Source organism: Crinia signifera, chromosome 4 (genome assembly GCF_055691185.1).
Source record: "Crinia signifera chromosome 4, ASM5569118v1, whole genome shotgun sequence".
In the NCBI taxonomy this organism is placed as follows: domain Eukaryota; kingdom Metazoa; phylum Chordata; class Amphibia; order Anura; family Myobatrachidae; genus Crinia; species Crinia signifera.
The window spans coordinates 266,017,075-266,039,564 of record NC_139220.1 but is presented as its reverse complement, the minus strand read 5'-3'; the positions used below and the strand labels follow the sequence as shown (position 1 = coordinate 266,039,564).

At 42.3% G+C, this 22,490-nt stretch overlaps 1 protein-coding gene across 2 annotated transcripts in view; it reads left to right on the top strand.

Annotated features, from left to right (window-relative positions):
- UNC5D (unc-5 netrin receptor D) overlaps positions 1–22,490 on the top strand; it is a 525,831-nt gene that overhangs the window by 193,235 nt on the left and 310,106 nt on the right. For both annotated transcript variants that reach the window (XM_083184486.1, XM_083184487.1), the window contains exon 2: positions 1,868–2,086. In XM_083184486.1, the coding sequence (XP_083040612.1) occupies positions 1,868–2,086 (219 nt within the window). The remainder of the gene's footprint in view (positions 1–1,867; positions 2,087–22,490) is intronic.

Sequence of the window (22,490 nt, the reverse complement as noted above, 5' to 3'; positions counted from 1 at the left end):
CACAGTGCCAGATATGCCCCCACACAGTGCCAGATATGCCCCCACACAGTGCCAGATATGCCCCCACACAGTGCCAGATATGCCCCCACACAGTGCCATATATGCCCCCACAGTGACAGAAACACATATGCTGGGGTGAGGGAGGGGGGGGGGAGAGCGCTTACCCACGCTAGCTGCGGGCCGTGCTGCGGCTGGATCAGCTTCTCCAGCCCTCCTGCGCTGGCCGCAGCTTCCAGAACACGGCCGCGGCTACAGGAAAATGGCCGCCGGCCTCCTGCACTGAGAACATGTCCTCAGTGCAGGGGGCCGGCGGCCATTTTCCTGTAGCCGCGGCCGTGTTCTGTAAGCCGCGGCCAGTGCAGGAGGGCTGGAGAAGCTGATCCAGCCGCAGCACGGCCCGCAGCCAGTGGGTGGGTAAGCGGCCCGGGGGGCATATGGCACTCTGCCCCCCGGCCCAGCCCGCCCCTGGAGAAGGGGGCATTGGGCTGAATGAAAGGGCCCTGATACATAACTTCCAGGGTGGTAGAGGATGTTTAATATACAGAGGAGGGGTGTATAGTGGAGTGGGCTTATTATTCATAACTTTCTGGTGGGAAGACAGCTTGCTTGACTGCAGATATCTCCAGTTCCCAGAAATAGATTTCTTAGATTTTAATGGAATTAAAAACTAGAGAATCCCACCTACCAAATTGTATTGGGTACTAGGGGATGAGAGTTCAGGAGGCAGAGCAATCTGCCAACGAGAATATAAAATGACATACCAGGTGTGTGGAGCTGGAGCAGTAACCAGCTGCTGGAAGGCTGATATCTCTGATTTTGGGAACAGTAGAGACAAGCTACTAGTGTCCATCAAAGGGGGAGAGTCCCAGCTTTTGGAATATTTCCTCAAAAAAACTCTAAGTCAGACAGAACCTGAAATATCTGACTGGGAAGAGCAATTAATAGGCTTGGATGGGGACCACTGCTTTGAAGTCAGATATCTCCGGTTCCCAAGGGCCGATTTTTAAAATTCTTATAACCATGGAAAGAGGGGACCCTCAGCTTTCAGCATAGGGTCCTTAGACTCCTGGGGGGGTTTCTGGGTACTCAGAAACCCCCCCTGCGTGCGCTACTGAGTATAAAGCGAGACAGGTGTATCTTTAAATATAAATAGGAGGAGAGGGTATACACAAGGAGGCAAGAGCTACAGTGTACATATTGGAAGGAGGTTAGAGATATGCATATTATGGTGAGGAGACAGGCAGTGTATTAGGAAGGGATGACAGGTATGTGTATTAGGAGGATGTAAGAGGAATATGTATTTGAAGGAGGTGAGATGTCATGCACACAGTGGCGTAGCTTGAAATTTTGCGCGCCCCCTCCCCCCCACACCCTGCCAAAAATTTCCTGTTGATGGAAATGAGAGGTATGGTGCCTGTGATTAAGGCCCTTATTCTGGTTCACTCGCAAAGGCAAATTCCTACTCAAATGGACAAAACCATGTGCACTGCAGGGGGGGGGGGGGGGGCAGATGTAACATGTGCAGAGAGAATTACATTTTGTGGGGTTTTACTTCAAAGTGAGATATGTATGTTGCAGTTTAAACATAAAGCAGTCAGTATTTTCCCTGCACAGAAACAAGGTAACTCACCCAAATCTAATTCTCTCTGCACATGTTACATCTGCCCCACCTGCAGTGCACATAGTTTTGTCCATTTGAGAAGGAATTTGCCTTTGCGCGTGAACCAGAATAAGGGCCTAAGTTAGCCGTTTATATGCTAATGTGTTTGAATTATGAGATATTATTTTCATGTTCTTTTTCTATAAAAAAATGTAGGAATTTCGGGGGATGTTATTTGTAACCAATTTTTTTACTTTATGTTGCCAGGAAGCAACAATGGAGAAGCTCTACCAGAATCCCTGCCTTCTGCCCCTGGTACCCTTCCCTACTTCCAGATGGAGCCTGAAGATGCCTACATCATCAAAAGCAATCCTATCAATCTCCGCTGCAGAGCTATTCCTGCCCTGCAGATCTTTTTCAAGTGTAATGGAGAATGGGTCCATCAGAACGACCACTGGTTTGAGGAAAGCATTGATGAAGGCACAGGTAAAGGACCATCCCATCCCATAGTGCAGTGCTGACCGCTCTTTGAGATCTACCAACAGTTCACGACACGTTCCAGACTACCTAGCTTGTGCACAGGTCATCACTAACTGTCACATTTTCAAACATGTGCTGCATTCATCCCTAACCAACACATTCTACAGATCCACAGGTGTCCTGGAAAACATGACTTGTTGGTAGATTTCGAGACACCCCGTGTCTAGATTGTTGGAGACTGAAACACAGTTCATACCAAACCAGGTCAATGAAATAAAACTTCCTACATCACTGAGTTGAACATATTTTTAGATTACAAAACAGCAAGAGATACAGTATTTTCCTCATATAACAGCTTTGCCTGGGCCGTATTTAGATCCATTGATCCATGGTGCAATTCATTTTCAAATCCAGAAAAGCTATGCTTTGTAAAACTGATTTACTTTGGTAAAGAGGAGAACCTGAGGGCTAAATGACACCAGAGAATACACCATGCTGTGTGGCAGTTATCAGTCTCTAGCATATGAGTAACTGAATGTGTCACCAAGCTGCCTTTAAATAAATTCAATTAAACAAAATCTGACGTCCGAGCATTGTTCAGGCGTCTGCAGGATTGACAAGTGAACATCCTTTTGACGGCGGTGATTAACGAGGCAGGGAAGTTTACTTCCACGTCAGAAAGTAAGCGCTGCTTTAGTTCTGTCTTACAAAAAGCTCATGGATGCTGTAATGAATCATGTGGATAGGCGTGACAGTGTCATGCACAACACAATGGTACTGTATGCACAAAAGGTTCTACTTTAAATTAAATGATTTTAGTAAGTAGGGATCCATGATTCATTAATCTCATCTGCCTTCCCTCGCTTGTTCTCATTCACCTCCCACATGCCTAATTCCCTCGACATGCATGAACCAGCCCCTAGTCTTCCTGCACCAAACATGACCCCTTCATTTCCTGCTTGGCGGTCCCATGTTTATCTACCCTTATCTTTATTGTCCTTACCCTGTCTCTCCCCCTTGTTGGGTATTTGCCCCTCATGGATGCTTGGTTCACATATATATATATAGTTATAGCAGCAAGACTCCCATGCTGATGTTTCGGTTATTAACATTATTACCCATACTGTATATGAAACAATAGTGCTTAAAGTAAGCAAAATAGTATGTAGTATTTAATATAATAATTAATAGTGAACATGATTTATGTTTCTAACTCCTTTAAGTGTATCTGCCAAAATACAACTTGATCAAGGTCATGGCTGACTGCTCAGTATTATCCTACAACTTCTGCTTGTCCGTATCTAAGATTTCCTTCCTGCTCATCAGCTGCTGAAAACAGGGTGTTGGTGATTGTAGGTCAAAGAATGATCAAGGCTGACCTTGACAATGTTACCAAGGTCATCAGTAATTTGTCCTTCAACTACTTTTCATAATGCCTGTTTTGTACACATAGATTTTCAAATAAATTGAATCTATTCACCTCAGCATCTTGAGAGTTAAATGGTTAGTAGAGCTAACATATTAAAGATCTGTAAGTGACAGACAGCATTCATTATTTCCACAATGGTATACACTCCTCTAATACAATTCTTTCTTCTACAATATAATTCCTCTGCTTTCTATTTTACCATGCTCTTCCTACCCAACCTCATCATCAGACGTGGAGTTGCTTAGCAATAGTGTGACTAAAATCATCAAAGAATATTCACAAACTATATCAAGTCTTTTCATCTAGATCTTTTTTTCACCCTTCTCCGCAGATTATAGATAAGAAACTACACAAAGGGTTATGTCTACAAAATTCAAGCTCTCCCTTCTGCAATTTCAATCATTAAGTAATTATGACAACAATAATAAGAAGTGGTAGAGATTGTATTTTAACCTTTAGTGAGGTAACCCAGAAGAGAAGTTCTCAGTACCTAATACTACACAATGGCAGAGTTTTCAGTAATGATGTTCCACTGCATGGCAGATAGTCTGGTGCAATAACAAAACCAAAAACTTTTCAGGTGCTAAAATTATCACCTAACAAGATGTGTGGGTAGATATAATGTAGCATACACATCTACAGCAGCTTTTCCCTTAAATAGCACTAAACACAGACAACAAAACAAGGGGAAGGTATACTAAGCCTTGGGAAGTGATAAAGTGGATGCCAACCAGCTCTTAACTCATAATTACCTTCATATCTTATCTCTTCTTCAGGAAAAGCCCACTTAGAAGGTGCAGTATGGCAGGTCAGAGGGCGGGGCTGGCAGGTGATGTCACTAAGCCCACATAATGACGTGGTTGGCGGGTCCACTTCAAGGGGTGACGCAAACTTTAATCTGTTAGCTTCTCCATTCTTTGCTGGGGTTAATCTCCTTATCAAGCCTGCTTCACTAGTGTAGCAGACAGGGGAGATGCTGCCTCTCTTCCATGATATGGAAGTCCAGATACCCAATGTCATATTGGGCAGATGCACTAAAGGGGAAATGTGGTAAAAACCATGTTTTCAGGGTTTTTACCTTTCCCGATGCACTAATCCTCATATGTCGTGGCTTCGGTGTGGAGGGCAAAACCAGCAAAAGCTAGAAGCATGTAGGCTTTACTTTGCACCGCTGGTTGAAGGATCCGTCATGGATCCCTCCCAACATGCTTTCTGCAGAGGGACTCACAGATCTCAGACCACGAAGTCCAGGGATGGCCACGCTTTGCAAAGGACAGCTTTTTCGTTAATAATCGCATTTGTTAGTGCATATCCGATTATTATCACTGCAAAACCGGACATGTGTGGTCCCACCCATAGTATGACATAGATGTGGGATTAATTATATGTGGTAAGTCAGGGTTGCCTACTTTTACAGTCTCGCAGGCTTTAGAGGAGGGGTTAAATGACATGATTTGCATCTTTAGCCCCTTCCCCCAGATGGGGGGGGGGGGGGCAACGATATCTGGGAGGGTCGTTAATCTTTCCGGGGGGGGGGGGGGAGCGGAAGGGGGACAAGATTTTCGGGAGCCTCCCGGCCTTTCTGGGAGGGTAGGCAAACATTTCAGGAGCTTCGCACATACATGAAATTACAGCAATTTCATCACAGTTTTCATCATTCCCAATAAGCCATCATTATAAGAAAAGACAATTAATAACAGTAACAAACCTGGGGTTTTGGGATCAGAATTATAGCTTTTTTTGTCATGAAGCATTAATTCCTATTTGAATTTGTCAGTTGTGATTCGTGCCTTTCTTGCTTCAGAATCATATTAATCACCCCTCAGTTTGGTATAGTGCCATATACACAGTAAACATTATTCTCCGCGGCACAGAACATGTGAATTACACTCAAAATTCATAATAATTCTTTATGATACAAAGCAGGCAAGTCACTGTAGCAAGAATTTGCATCTTTCTACTTTTTATTTGCGTGCTGTATATAACATGCAGTCCATTTTGCTGTATAATTTAGCACTTTATAATGTTGCCCCAGAGATTTCCCCTCATACCAGTTCTCCCAAAGCGCTTTATTGCAACGTCTATTTTCCTGACAAACATGCTTACCTTCTGAACTTTGTTGAAACTCATTTGCATTCATTTGAAACAAAATCTGCCATTCACAGCATATAACAGTTTATAATGAAATATTGTGCGAGTAAAAATAATTAAAAGAAGAGATAACATTTGGATAGACCAGAATTCAGTATTAAGGAAGACTTTTATGAAAATTGATGCAGTTAACTGTGCAAAAAGAATGTGCATATAATACACAGTGACCAATCAGACGCTTTATGTCAATTTTCTCTTTCAGCATATACAGTACTGTGCATATAATGCACACCTCTTTTGATATATACTCCACGCAAAATAGATATGCAGATTGTCAACATTCTTTATGTCGACACCTGAATTTTGAATGTTATGCTGTTGACATGGTTAAAATATTGAAATCTAACATGTTGACATCTGCAAATTGTTGACATTGAAACATGTTGACGTATGACACGACGGTATATAGAAAATGTTGACACTGGCATTCTAATTAAAGGTAGCAATAAAGTTAGCCTAAAAACTGCCCATTGACTTTATCTTCACGTCAAGTTAAAATGCCTGTCAGATTGATTGTCTCTACATTATCAAAACACATTATGCCCCCCCCCCCCCCCCCCCAATTGCACATAGGCCTTCACTTACCAACCATACCTCTCAAATTTACCCATTTAAGGAGGGACAAAATGCTCTGTTTCTGGACTTTTCTCTTAATATATTATTGCCATCACCTGTGTTGAACTAGTTATTTCATAAGGAAGGTGTTTTACCATAGGTGATGGCAATTCCACCAGATTAAGAGGAAGTCCAGGAACAGAGCATATTGTCTCTCCCGGAATGGGTCATGTTGGGAGGTATGCACAATCACCTTAACAGTGTCCCATTTTAGGTGAGAAAGTCTCCAAGAGTCAGGATGGAATGATTCGAGATATGTCTTGCTCACTGATAAATGGGACATGATGGTGTGAGTAGCATTCAGAAGGTGCTTTTAGTGGAAAGGTTCAGGTTGGGGCAATTGGACAGTTTAAAAGTCCTGGACAAGCACCATGATGTGTTACCAAGCCCACTTCTAGTTCTAATTTGTCTTTTTCCTGCAACCTAAAAAGTTGGCTTATCTCTACCAGTGGCGGTTTTTACCTATGGGCTGCAGGGTAAAATGGCCCTATGCCCCCCCCGGTAAAATATGCCACTGTTCTCTGCCTGTGAGACTGCACTGGCTTCACTGTGACTGGCAGTGACTTCCTATTGGAAGTCCGACCTGCCAGTCACTCAAGGCAGCCCATGGAGGCTTGGACCAGCACATGCACAGTATGTATGAAGTTACTGCGCATGTGCTGGTCCCGTGCAGGGGACCAGCGGCAGTGGAGCACGGCGGCTGGGACGCGGCGGTGACAGCAGCAGCGGAGGGGGGGAGCGGCACATTGCGGCAGCCCCTCTCCTCGAAAACGGTAAGAGCTGCTACTGATCTCTACACTGTTATACATTTTCTTTGCTGGATATTACTGGTATCTGCGGTGAAATGGGATGGAACGGTTTGCATGAGTGTGATTTGGGGTTATTGGAGCTGTACCTATAAAATCCAGATTTTTTATTTTTTTTAATGTGGAATGTTTTCTATATTGAAATGTTGGTGGATGTGCAGTCATGCTAAGTAGTCAGTAACATTATCAAACTTCACTGCTTTGGGCTGAGTATCTGTCCTTTGCTCGTCTATCTCATCATTATATGCATGTCACAGAAAGTGAGCGCTCTTATCGATCATTTCAAAATGAACATCTGGCCGAACCTAAATTCCAGGGATTTTTTTATTCAAACTCTGCAAATTTATTCTTAAGGATCTGGGGCATGACCAAACAGCTTATCTTGTATTTTTTAGGGGGAAAAAAAGATTGAACTGGAAAAAAAAAAAAAAGAAATCTGTTGAAATAAGGCAAAAATCCACATAGTGCAAAAGCAATTCTGTGTATGCACTGAATCTGAAAATCAAACCCAATATTTGCAAATAAATGTAATGTCTAGCCTGTGCTCTACTACTGCACATGCATAGAAACGTGGGCTATTAATTCCCTACTACTATCAATGAACTGTGATTAAATATTTAAATATCTTTATATTTTACCTTTAATTGCAAAATATTGACTTAATAAATGTAAGATTTACCAATTATAAATGCTCTCTAGGAAGACTATACATCAATATGGTATGTGACCCTATGGTTAATTATTAATTCTCAATTATCAGATGTCGTAGCAATTGCTCATTGCTCATACATATGCTGGCTTGTCTTCAGTGGCGTAACTATAAATTTTGCTCCCCCCCTGCCAAAAAGTTTGTGGTGCCCCCCCCAGGATCCTCTGCAGCGTGTTTGCCCAGCATGTGACATGATGATGTCACACACATAATGGAGAAGCTGAAGCAGGAGAGAGGCTTAGAGACCAGCAGACACTGCTGCTTCCCCTGGCTCCGTCGCATCCCAGGCCGCCCCAGCACCCCCAACCGCCTGCCCATCCTGTACACAGAAGCCAATAGCTGGCTCTGTGTACATACAATTTAATCAGTGAGAGTAATTGCTCCCCCAAGCGGCAACTGGGGCTGCCTTACACTAGTTACGCCACTGCTTGTCTTATACCTAACCATAGAGCAATTACTTTTACTGCTTTCAAATTGTTATAGCCATTGTGAAATGGCAATAGCACAACAGGTGATGCTCAGGTACAAGTATTGCTAACCCATCACGGCTGCGAAACCGGATGTACCTCAATGTCCTTGGACTACCTAACCTCCACAGACATTTACTTACATTGAAATCTTACTCTTCCATGTCATCTGCTTTGGAAGAAATGTAATATCACCTCTATTTATTGAGGCTACCAACCCTATCAATGTGACATATTGTATTTCATAAATGAAGCCCGTACTGTGTCAGCATTACTTTCATCTAAATATAATAATACATAGAAATACATGTAAATAATAAAGCTCTGAATGGTCTCATGCCTATGTTATAGTCTGCCAAAGCTATAGATTCTTGTTTTTGTCCTTTTCATGGGGACCACTGTAGCACCAGCATTGTGCATTATCCAGCTATAGGAGTCATTTAATTTTAAGATAAAGGGCCAGATGTATCAAGCTTCAAAAAGTGATAAACTGGAGAGTGATAAACAGCCAGCCAATCAGCTCCTACCTGCAATGTCACAGGCTGGTTTTGAAAATTAGAATGTGGTTTTAAACAAAAGTTTCAAGAGAGCGCACATGTGACACTTTGATTTTTGAACACTTTTTATAAATTTATTGGCATGTTACATCAAAAACAATCATACTAATCATATTAAAATAATATACTTGATAGAAAGACATTGAAAACAGTAGGGAGCGGACGGCTGTCCTTTAGAACCACTAATCAGGTTGTGTATATAAATTAAATCTCTTTAGATGTTGCTGATTGTTCACAATTAATTTTTGTATCCGGCAATCAAATAATACTTTTAACGTGCACAGTTCTTCACCTTTAAATCCGTAAGTCAGTTAAAGCTTTCAACGTGCAGAGTTTGTTAACCTTTATATCAAAGTGGTGTATTTAGCGTTGTAGCTTATTTTTACGTACCGACACAGTCCAGCACAATCCTGAATAGGGATGAGGGTTGAGGGCAGCGTTAGTGATGAATACAGAGGCTGCTGTGTAGGAAGACAGACCGCAGCGTGAGACCCGCTCACTGTGCCTGCGTCTGTGAGTAGTCCGCTTTCACTCAGCTGGGGGCGTACACTCGTATGATGCAGTCTTAATGCTGCTGTTTTGCAGATCCCTCTGCCTCTCCGTGGCAGTCCGGTTTTTAGTCCTTTAGCACACCGCAAATAGGTGCTGTGTATGGCCCTTATTCTGATCTGTGCGGCCGGAGCCGCATACGTTGCTCCGGCCGCACAAACCAATCCCCGCCTACAATACGGATCACCACGGCCGTCCGTACGCGGACGGCTGGCGATCCGCATGAAAATGGTGGGGCGTACGCCTCCACCATGGTGGGAGCTGCCCCCTGCATTCGATGGTCGGCGACCATCGAAGGCAGGGCCGCACGCTCCACCAGCTCCCGCAAGCTTAGACCACACGGACAATCGTCCGTGTGAAAGCTTGTATGGGGGCGGAGAGCTGACATCCGGCGATGTCAGCTTTCCGCCCCCATCACTGGCGTCATAGCCTCATTACCATGCATACGCCCCGCGTTTGCATGGGAACGCCCATGAAACGCTGGGCGTATGCATAGGGTAATGAGGCTATTAAGCCCCTCACGCCCCTATACGCCCCCTTTGCGGCGTATACATTTTTTGTGCGGCGATTTCCCCTGCACATGCGCAGAGTGACCTCTGCGCATGTGCAGAGTGAAAACATCGGCGGTACGGATCAGAATAAGGGCCTATACTCCGTGGGACAAGGCTTTAGAGACCAGATGGTTTGGACGTACGTGCCCACTAGTATCCAATGTTGGACTGGTAGGCCCTTCATGCCCCAGTCCGACAATGGGTGCAGGTGTAGCAGGTATGAACTTTTGTAATCATAAACATATGAAATAGATTTCATCAGCACTGACCAATTAGTCATACACTATTGAAGCATTCCTGGAATAATTATAGATCATATAGCAAAAAGTAATATGTTTATACCGGAGAACATTTTACATGAGTAGGGGATAAAACAGAGGTTGACTTATGCACATTTCTACCACTATGAAATTCACTCTCTTCCCCATGGAATTTTCCCTGATTAGTAGATCAGTTTGGATGCTGAAATGTTGGGAACAACAGGACACACATCAGCATTCTGAAGCTGATATATTGCCCTATGAGCTGTGTTAATGATTCTGATTTAGTGCATGTACAATATAATGTTATCGTCCCTAAAAATCTTTTACATTACACGTCTCCTGTCCTTCACGGTGTCCATGGTTAAAGAGCAAATATTGAGGTAATGTTAGGATTATCCAGGCAGTGTGTCCTTCCTACTCTCCAATGGGGGCACACTTACTACTGGAGGGTGTCCACAGGTTGTCATTTATTTTAATGAATGTAGAATGGACTTGTCATCCGTTCCCATATCAAACTAGACTTTACAAATGAATGTAGTAATTGCTGTTTCATTCCTTTTTGTATGGACAAAGGTCAAGGCAATATATTTCTGTAAATGACAAGGATTCCTGCTGAGTCTGTGCCCACCCCCTCCATTCACACAATGCCCAAGGTTTTCGGAGAGTCTGAGAAATGGGAGACATCCGAGTCAATGCTTAACTCACCAACCAGTATGGTGTACAGTATCTCAGTTCTGAATGCTCGCAAGATAAATGTCCATTTCCAGATGTATTCAGCATGATGAGGCGCTCAGCCTGCAAATGGATTTTTAAATTGCTGGGGGTGAAACATGCCGGTTAAATCTGTTCCTTTTGAGTAGATAATTTTATAGAGGAAAACAACAGCGGCACTGTGAACGCACAGAGCACTTAGCACTGAGTAAGGAGCATGACAAAAATCTGCCTTTCTGACATCTCTGAGGGTTACCAATTAATTTCTCTTCGTCTAACCTATGCTTCTTTGAAAGCCAAGGCCAAAAATATCAAAAGCCTCTAATGGAGGCCAATGAAGAATGTAAATCGCAGTGATAATACCTTCACTGAGACAGGTGATGGAGATTATTATTTGAAAAATATATTTTATGTTATATATATATTATTATATTATATTATGCATACACACACTCATTCAGGATTGAATGGCACTATTCCTAGGAATAGGGGTGCACACCTACACTAGCAAATCCCAGGATGAGGTGCATTGGGCTGTGGCCACATTGCTTAAATAAAGACAGAAAGAGCTCAACACTTACCATACTAAACTTAAATAATGTGGTTTTCCAAGAGTCCAAGTGCGTCTACGGTTGCGATGTCTAGGCCTGACCTTCCCAACACTGTATGTGAAGAGGAGGTTCCTTCCATCATTTGCATCCCCCCTGCAAGTGCTGGGAGGATCACCATGTTGCTGACATTGAGATTGAGGATGTTATTGTAGAAGTACTGTATACCAGGATGAGAAGGATACTGGTGTAGCAGGTGTTGAGGAGGAAGTTGATGATGAGGCTTCTGATGGTGAAATGGTTTGTTTGAATAAGGCACCGGTGGAGAAAGTTGTTGGCAGAGGGATGAAAAAGACCATTTTTATGCCTAGGCAAAAGACAATAAAGCCACCTATTCGGGCTGGAATTATTTCAATCCAGATCCGGACAACAACTGTCTTGTCACATGTAGTCTTTGTAAAATCGTAATAAGTAGTGGTAAGGACACTAACTAGGAACATCTACCCTTTTGTACGTCCCCTGCAGCATATTCATAATAATGTCATTGTCAAGTTCAGAAACTTTGGCTTAGAGCATAGGCAGTCGAGCGAGACCTAAATGTCTATTTCCTGTAATATCCAAGCACATACAAACCACACCACCAACTCCTTCATCGTCAATGGGGCCTGATTCAGAGGTGGACGCAGTGTTGTCCATGTTGTATGCAAAAGTTGAATGTCTTTAGTCACAGCATGTGTTTCTACTTTGGAGCGCATGCGTCGCGATGATTACTATTGGGGATTGAAAGAACAGATTTAGTCGCTGAGAGAGGCAATTTAAGTTAAGGGTTTGTCACCATTAGCTTCTTTCGTTGTACTTGGTGGCCATGTTCAGATGGTCATTCTGCGCCTCCATAGGGCTGGTGCAATTTCCGATGTGCGACTCATGGTGTGTCATTGTGCACAGTGGCAGATTACCCCTGCAACCAATGTGCATCTCAGTTGGGTGTGGCATTAGCAAAGGTTGAGGTGTAATAGCGCTCCAATTCTGTTCTCTGTTTTATAGAGAGTGGTATATATTACTGCTGGGTGTGGAAAATAAATGGACGTTGCAAGTTGGTTTAGTGGAGAACCACTGTTATCAGTGTTGTCAGGGATCGGGTAGTATGTACAGGGCCTTTGTGTGTCAGATGGACTTTATGACCATAATAAAGATACATGACATATGGGTAAATTTAATAAAGTGTGAGATGTTGCCCATAGCAACCAATCAGATTCTACTTATTACTTACCACATTCTGGAAGGGCATTACGGTGTGTTCCATAATGTGTAATTTGCTTTTTCTGATGCCAGGCCTCCTTTCAATGAAACCACTTTTTGCTGCGCAGCAAGGGTCCTGCCTACTGCAGGTGGGCCTGTGTGCTCAAAATGCCAGGGCCAATTTCTGGCCCCAGTCCGGCCCTGCCTGTGTTGAAATACCTTTTTATAAAATTATCAATTTATTATGTTCAAAGCAGGGGATGGCATTCAAAAAGTAAGAGGGAAGTCCAGAAACAGAGCATTGTGTTCCTCATGGAATAGGTCATGCTGTGAGGTAAGCACACACACATACAGGTTTGTTTTGTCCAAAAGTGGTATGTAGTGCAGTATATAGGTACACATAGTATATAATGATGTAGTGCTGCATATAAGAGCAAGTAGTGATGTAGTACAACATGTAGGGGTATGTAGTGTTCCATATGGGGTCTTTAGAACACTGTATAAGTGCATGCAATTATGTAGTGGAACACACTGCTGGGGGGGGGGGCAGAGAAGTTCATGGCATTTGGGGCACATGAGGCAATATTGTCCAATAGCACGGGGTGGGGAGGGGCACCAAATGACAGCCTTGCCCCGGGTGACAGAAATCCTAGTTTCTGCCCTGTTGCTAGCTGGACCATCATGAGCTCTGCTGGGCTCCAGGGCTAGGTGGGCATGTACCCACTCCTGGGTATTGGTGACCATGTTGTCACAAAGAGATGTATTTTCTTTTCCTACTGCCACCATAAGGTGCACTGTGATACAAGCAGTTGGACAGTATAGCAAAATGATCATTCTAAAGATGATGAAACTTCTAAATTATTAAATACCACAGCATCAAACACATTTGCACAGTGTGAAGAAATCTTTCATCACTTTTATCTCCTTTCTAAATAGAGATGAGCAGGTTCAGTTTTACTCAAATGTAGTTGAATTTCAAAGCAGGATCTTATTGGCTATCTAAAACATGTGACAGCTGATAGCCAATCGGAAAAATCCGATATTGGCAATAAGAACCGAGTTAATCTGAGTAAAACCGAACCTGCTCATCTCTATTTTAAGTTGTGTTCCTACTGTACTGTATGTGTAGATTCCTGTGAATCCAACATTTACATGCACAGGCTTGCATTCAGCGAGCCTTGTAAACTGCTGTGAGGACTGGAGACACCACACCATTTATCATCCCATGCCTTCAGAGGCCCAGCCAGGTGCAAAGGAGGAAAACACATTTGGCAAGAGAAACCCCAGCACGCGGCTGCTGATGGACATTTCAAAGCAGCGATAATGAGCAGGAGATAAGGGGATTATGGGAACATATGTTGAGAAGAAGCTATGTGACTATTAAACACCAGGTTTAGGCCAAGAAAGGCTGTTGTCCACATTCAAGATAAAGGCTGGCTTTTCTAGTTACAGGCTTTATCATCCATCTTCCATTCCCTCTGCAACCGGGCGGTACGCTGGTGCTCTGTGCACCAAGGGGATTAATCAGGAATGCCTTGTGTATGTTTATTAAAGCTATCTGTTTGTGATCAGTTGATCCTAAGATGTACAGCAAAGCAAGCAGTGACCCCATAGGATACTGTATATACCTCCAGTACAGGACTGAATCACAGAAAAGGGAAACATTAACTAAAACCATCTGAAAATAAATAAATGGAAACAAAATTCACCTGTGCATATACGTTATAGTCTCAATAATCTGAATATTGTTTTTAACACATATTAGAATGATTATATATAGCTAACTGTACCATATACATCATTTGTAGTGAATCAGGATGAAACTTGCCGGATCTTCATCTCTTTCAAATCAAGATGGGGTTAAACCGTAGATTTCAAAGGAGCCCCTTAATGCCAACCTGAGTTGTACATTATTATGCACCACTGTGATATGTAGCAATAAATAATTAATAGTTGCTGCAACCACAGAACCACAGATTTTAATAGACCACATAGTCTAATAATATTCTTCCCATAATTATTAATGTTTAACCTTTTTATAACTGTTAGTTTACAGTAGCTTTTAAAGAAAGGTTTCCAGTATTGCACATGAGAGAAGAAATACAGTATAGTAGTATTTTCAATGAAGATTGTTGTCTTTCCTGCAGGGCAATCTTAATGTATGGACTTAATAGGCAGCTGTCCAAGGGTCTCCCAATTCTAGGGTCCTTCGAGCAGGGGCTGATTGGCCTGTGAGCATCTGTCTCCTGAGATTCTTAGGAGACAGTAGAAAATATCAGATCAGCCAGGCCGCATCTTCTTACTGCTTCCCAACCTGCAGCCAGACAGTGAGTGTGTCTATCAGCATGCTGATTGGTGAATGACTGGAGTTATCTACCAATCAGAGTGCCGACAGCCATTCATTGTATGGAAGCATGGTGAGAGATAGTACAGGATTGCAGAAGGGGCTTGTTATTAGAATAATATATGACTCAGAGACTGCTTAAACTTCCCAGCGCCAGAAACAATTGGGCGGATGAAGGTGCAGGCCTCCACAAAAAATAGACCAACAATAATGACCGAATGCTGATCATCAGACAGACACCAGCTTGCCAAATGGTTTGCTACAAATCGTAATTATTAAAATTGCATTGCTATTTTACACGTTTATAATTTTTTTGTACTTACATATATTTAGGGAGACATATGGTTTCTAAATTCCTACATGGCATTGGTACCACCCCCTCCACTTCTCAAAATAGGCCCTTGTACATTTCATGCTCCAGGCCCATTACGCCCTAAATGCTTCCAGCACCACCTGTACAGTTGCAAAGAAAATCCAAGTTGACCATATGAACTCATTATAATAGATACCCTTCCATCTCTACTCATGCTCACTAAATAATGTAACCCTTACTGTGTGATCTTCACCTTACCTCCATTCCCTTAAGAACCTGTAGTGCTACGAAGAACACAGTATTTTAATTATTTCTTTTTTATGAGGAGTGGCCACACCTCCTGCACCCCTGTATTACTCTGGCCCGCTGTATGTCTCGGCAGCCCATCTCACATCATAAAACTGTCCCTGAAATGCGATAATGTCTTATTATACAATTACACCATACTTTTTTTTTTTTTCTCCCTGGAGAGTTGACCACATACTCCGTGTCATGGGGGTGGGACAAGGACCTCACCAAGCCCCGCCCCATACCAGTCAAACATGGCAATTTTCCAGTCTGTGGATTGGGGGAGGGGTGAAATTATGCTATTTGTGTTATTTTCGCCCCGCCCCCTCACCATGGACTCGTGAAATTCGGTATTTGTTGCAGTGGGAAAGAGAATGAATTACACAAGTGGACAGATCAATGTTTCCCATAGAATCTGTATACACATTTTGTAAAATACACTATCCTGTGGTTTTTGACTACAGGTTGTTGCCCAAAACTAGGGCACTTGATATGATATGTAAACTAAGAACATTGAAGGGCTCTGATCCTAGTCAAACACACTTTTCAAATCTTTTTAAGGGAAGCTCCAGAGGAGGGGCAGCAGCATAGTTCAAAATTCAAATAGAGGAGGTACAGCAACTACCACCAACTGCCTTTCCAAACTGACTCAGTGGCAGTTGATGTGCATCCCCTATTTGAATTTTGGACTAAATATTTTTTAACATATTTGTGCCTAGCTTAATATTCAGCATTTCACTGAATTTATTTGTATCCCCGAAATAACCCTGTTCTTCTGAATTGAGCAAATGCACAATAAATGTCCTATTTTTCTGCACTTCAGATTCAATTCTCGCCATCTAGTCTTATTTTCTAGGCTTCCGACGTTAATATTTATAGAAAAGAGGTATTTTAAATGCAAAAAAATACATGACTGCGGCAGCATTGAATTACTATCCATACACTATCCCCTAACTGAATAAACACGCGTCTCTTTATTCCAAAAAATGGATGATGTACTCACAGCCAAAACTTCACAGAACTATAAAACAAGTTTAGAATAGTTAAAAAATTTGAAACATGAATAATAAATCTGGGTACTTATGTAGTATCTGGGCTGCCGATTTTTTGATTGTATGCCTTAAGTTAAGGCATACAATCAGATGCGATGCGATGCGATATCGCATCGCATCGCATGCGACCATCGGATGCGATGACCCGATTTTTCCATAGGAATCAATGTTAAAATGGACTGAGTCCATTTTAACATGGAATTCAATGGGAAAAAGGGGTCCTTTTCATACCCCTACTATCCAAGTGGGCATGGAGTTGGATATAAACCTGTGGCGAGCGTAGCGAGCCACCGAGCCCGAAGCGTGGCGAGCGAAGCGAGCCCCGCGAGGGGACGGTATTCTGTGTCCCCTCGCGGGGCTCGCTACGCTCGCCACGCTTCGGGCTCGGTGGCTCGCTACGCTCGCCACAGGTTTATATCCAACTCCATGCCCACTTGGATAGTAGGGGTATGAAAAGGACCCCTTTTTCCCATTGAATTCCATGTTAAAATGGACTCAGTCCATTTTAACATTGATTCCTATGGAAAAATCGGGTCATCGCATCGCATCGCATCCGATGGTCGCATGCGATGCGATGTACCCGATTTAGAAATCGGCAGCCCAGATACTACATAAGTACCTAAATCTGAATATAGTACAGGAAAAGATCAAAGGAACCCATTGTGGACTGTAAAGACCTACTAATAGTAATAATACTAATGAAAAATGTAATTTCTGAAAACATTTGAGGATCTTAGTGAACTTTTGATCAAATTGTCAATATCCATGTACCTCAACATTTACCTACACCCGCAACTTGTGGGTGGTGAGCCCAGGTGCAAAAATCTAATTTGGGCCCCCTTCTCCACCCCAACCCAAGTTTACAATAGGCAACATGGCAATGGGTGACAGATGGAGGTAAAGTGTAACAAGGAGATACATTGGGTGGTAGGAAGAGAAGAGGGTGGCAGCAGTGGACTCCTTAGTCCTCGGTGTACTGCACCAGTATTAATTCCGCCTCTACTTAAACTAACATTTTATCCCTGTGTCTCCCAGTCATTGAAAGCAGATCAAATGTGCCACAGACCATAATTACCATTCCAATGGTAATTACTATCACTAACCGACCCTTTGGTGGCCCCTTTTACTTGCCTCTCTTTTGCAACCAGCAAAAATCCCTCTCATCCATCACTCCACCTTGTTCTTCTGAGTTATTCATTATTTCCCACCAATCACCTGTATTGTTCGGGATATCTCAGGTTTCCGGGGAGTGACAACCCTGTAGTAACTAAAATAAATGACAACATGCTGTATTTGAAATTTATATCCTCCCATTTGGTAAACTATTGTAAAATACTCCTTCTACCATTGTCACTATGCATCAAACTGGCACCTGTTTATTATTAAAACTTCAATAACTACAACAGAATGGGGATTGGACTCATGTAGACAATGTTATGACTAACATGCACAGGTCATTTGTGAAGAATCAAACTGTCCATGGAAATCTTTCTTAAATCTTGCCCCAAGGTTATATGCACCTTAAGGATAGGTCCCACAAATTCTCTTTTCCCCTATTTACTGATTATACAGTAACTATTTCAGCACCATTACTCCAACACAGAAAAGGCTTAAGGACTTGAAAGCCAAGACAATATATTTATAATCCAGTGTACTTCTTGTTTCTGCTATTTAAGGAAGTACGAAGATATATATAATTCAGCAACTGCCAGAGACAAAGGGCCTTATTCTAGTTCACTCTTTCTGACAAAATCCTTCTTAGATGGACAAAATCATATGCACTGCAGGTGGGGCAGATGTTACTTGTGCAGAGAGAGTTAGATTTGGGTGGGGTTTACTTCAAAGTGAGATCTATATTACAGTGTAAAAATAAAGCAGCCAGTATTTACCCTGCACAGAAACAAAATAACTCACCCAAATAATATGTATATACACTGCATAATTGACCACACTATGCACTACATTCAACTTTAGTGACTGCCATATACTAAACACTGTATAAGTGACCACTATATACAACAGATAGTATCATTGACTGCCATATACTATCAGTGACCGCCATATACTACATACAGCATCAGTAATTGCTACTCCTAATTTAGTACTCTCATAAAAAAACCTGCATCGCCAAATCATTAACCCCTTGCTCCCTTACTCTTGGTATTACCTACCCTAATCTATACGCACCCCCCACCGTCCTTCCATACACTATCTTACCTGTTGGGGATCTCTTATGTTGAATTTGTTCCTCTCCTGTTGCAGATTCAGAAAGCAGGAAGCAGCTGTCAGTCAGTCAGGCAGGTCCCACAGAGGCTATTGTTTTTCAATGAGAAGAAGGCTGGGCATTGCAGAGACAGAAAGAGTGCCACCTTTTGGTTCATAGCACAGCCTTTGGGTGGGTAGAACTATAGGCTGACCCTTCCCCCTCCCTGTTGTCCATACAGTATATGACCTTTGTCATTGCAACTAATTATGTTGCAACAAGATGGCCCTTTCAGATACTGCTCACCCACCTCCCCAGCATGTGCCACGTCCAGCTAATGCTCACCACACCTATTCAGCTGTGACCTTGGCAACTGTTATTAGTTAATGACCACAGAAGTCATGAGATCGGACAAGTTTTGCATTCTGTAAATATTGAATTACACCGATACATAAAACACACAGTCTCATTTTTTTATACAATAAATGAATGACATATTATCTATGCTTTGATGCAGCTATATGTGATTATATTGTACAGTATACTGTATATAAAAATGCTTTATTATTTTTACCCTCAGACCAAGAAATTGTACATTTTTGCTCCGGCATCAGCATTCTCTAGTGCCATATTATAATTGCTTTTACTGTACATTCCGTAACTAAATTTGACCCTTTCATAATTGAATACATATAAATATGTGATTTTTATGGGCACTGCATGATGCAAACAAATAAACCCCCTTCTGAGAAAGACATAACATAAAGGAACTAATATAATACATTGAAAACCTACTGTATACCTTCTTTCTATAGTTTTATCCAAGCTTCCAGCAGCCTTGGAACTTATTAAGCTTGCATCATTGTGCATTATAATTATAACTACATTCTCATCCATATATTACATATTATATACTTCATACATCCTCCTTATATAGAAGCCAACCAGGAGCATGAAAATTAATTAGACGGTACTTGTGTATTATCACGGCGCCCACTAAGCTATTTGCTTAGTGGGCTATTCTGCGTAGGGAAATCGCATCGCATTGCATGGGCCATTGTAAGTGCCGTGCGATGCGATGCAATTTTCCTATGTAATGTAGTCAGTGCTCTTTTATTTATATTGTATAGGACGTACAATGCCATTAGGTACACAATAATGACATACAATGAGGTTTTAGGCACCCCCGACCCCCCCACTATCCACACCACCCCGCAGCGTGGCGAGCGCAGCGAGCCCCGCGAGGGGTGGATGGAATGCTTCCTACAACCTTTTCATACCTCTACTATCCACGCCAGCGTGGAGTCAATTTTATTTAGTGTGGCGAGTGCAGCGAGCCACCGCGCCCCAAGCGTGGTGAGCCCCGCGCGGGGACGCGGAATACATGTAAAGTGATCCGCGGCACCTGACGGGGCTCGCTGCGCTCGCCACGATTCGGGCTCGGTGGCTTGCTGCTCTCGCCACACTATATTAAGTTGACTCCACGCTGACGTGGATAGTAGGGGTATGAAAAGGTTGGCGGATGGGCTCCGCTGCGCTCGCCATGCTTCGGGATGGCGTGGATAGTGGGGGGTGCCTAAAACCTCATTGTATGTCATTATTGTATACCTAATGGCATTGTACACCCTATACAATATAAATAAAAGAGCACTGAATACATTACATAGGAAAATCGGATCGCATCGCACAGCCATTACAATGGCCCATGCAATGCGATGAGATGCGATTTTCCTATGGTGCCGTACGTAAGAAACTTGGGCGCGTGATAATACACAAGTACCAATTAGACTGATAAAGAACTTCATAAAAGGCTGTGTGGCAGATGCAGAGTCCACGCTGCCCCATTTGTCATAATGCTGCATGAATTCAGAATGTACATACACAGAACTGGGTCCACATACTGTATATATTGTATATACATATGCAAACATATGTGATTCTGCCACGTATACTTGCCTGAGCATTAATAAGCATAGAGAGTTGGGATGGGCATTTTAACATTGGCCAAGTGCACTGTGGGTGCATACGCGCAATTGCAATAAATGTAGAGCAGATAAAAGAAGCATTTATTTTAGTAAAGTTGTGGATAAAGCAGGTGTAAATGGAGGGGGATGATGGGGTGCTGTTTGTAGATCTACTTTGTCTATGTAGACCAGTGGTTCCCAAACTGTGTACTGGGGTGCCTTAAGGTACTAGCAGGGGTGCCTTAGATTGGTAGTTGAGGACCAATTAAAAATAATGTGATAGGCAAAACCAAAGTTTGTCGCTGCCAATCATTACATATGTGGACACATCGAAGTGTATCCTGTCCCTTACTACATAACTGAACCCTAAGATGACATATAAACTCGTTTCACTTAATGAAAAAAAAAATCCCCCCACATATCTCTATAGAACACTTTTGACCTAGGCGTGCCTTTAACAAAATGATGAAACTAGGGTGCAGTGATTAAAAGAAAAAACATTTGGGAACCCCTGATGTAGACCGTCATTAGGTCAACCCCGTATGGCTGACCGGTACAAAATGTTGACACGTAAAAGGTTGGCAATGAGTAAGAATGACTGGTATGAAAGGTCATCAGGGTCAAAAGGTCAAAATTAAAATGAATTTTTTTTTGTGTGTTTTATGTCATTTTGTATGTTTCATCTTATGTAACCACAATGAGTGGAAATTTGTACCCCCACCACCCTTCAGGCAAGGTGGCTCACTCTGCTACCACTGTGATCACCCCAAGGTAATGTTCCCAATAATATTCTATCTGGATAGTAAATCAAACAAAAGGAAAACGTGTAAAAAACGAAAAACTTATGTTGACCATTGTTACTGTATGTCAACCTTTCAAACTTATGTCAACATGTTGTACTTGTCAACCTAATGCATGTCAACCATATGGTGTTGACCGAAGTAATGTCATCCTATCTTCCTAGGTATATGATGATGATGATGATGGTGGTCACTGTTGAACTTGTGATTGTCTATTTGCAAATGTTCCCTCTTACTCAGACATGGGGTTTATTTACTTAGATGGTAGTTCTATTAAAGATGGGATGTTGCTATGTGCAAGCGCCTTGAGTCCTGTTGGAGAAAGTGCGCTATATATATGTACTCCGGTTACCTCCCAAAATCCAAAAATATACTGGTAGGCTAATTGGCTCCCAAAAATAATTAACCCTAGAATGTCTGTGTGTGCATGTACATGTGGTAGGGGATATAGATTGTAAGCTCCCCTGGGGCAGGGACTGATGTGAATGAGCAACTACTGTATACTCTGTAAAGCGCTGCGGAATATGTGTGCGCTATAGAAACTGTTAATAAATAAATAAATAAATAAAACTAAAGTCTAAAGGTGCCCATACACGTTACAATTATTGTATACAATATTGTATACAATATCACATCTCATTGCATATCGGTTTTGCAATGAGATCAGATGAGATGAGATCTAGTACAAAAAGTATGTGCTGCACATACTTTTTGTACTACAGTAGATCTCATCTCATCTGATTTCATTGCAAAACCGAGATCGGATGAGATGCGATATTGTATACAATATTGTATACAATAATTGTACCGTGTATGGGCACCTAGAAATTCTTGAGGGTGATTTTGGCAAA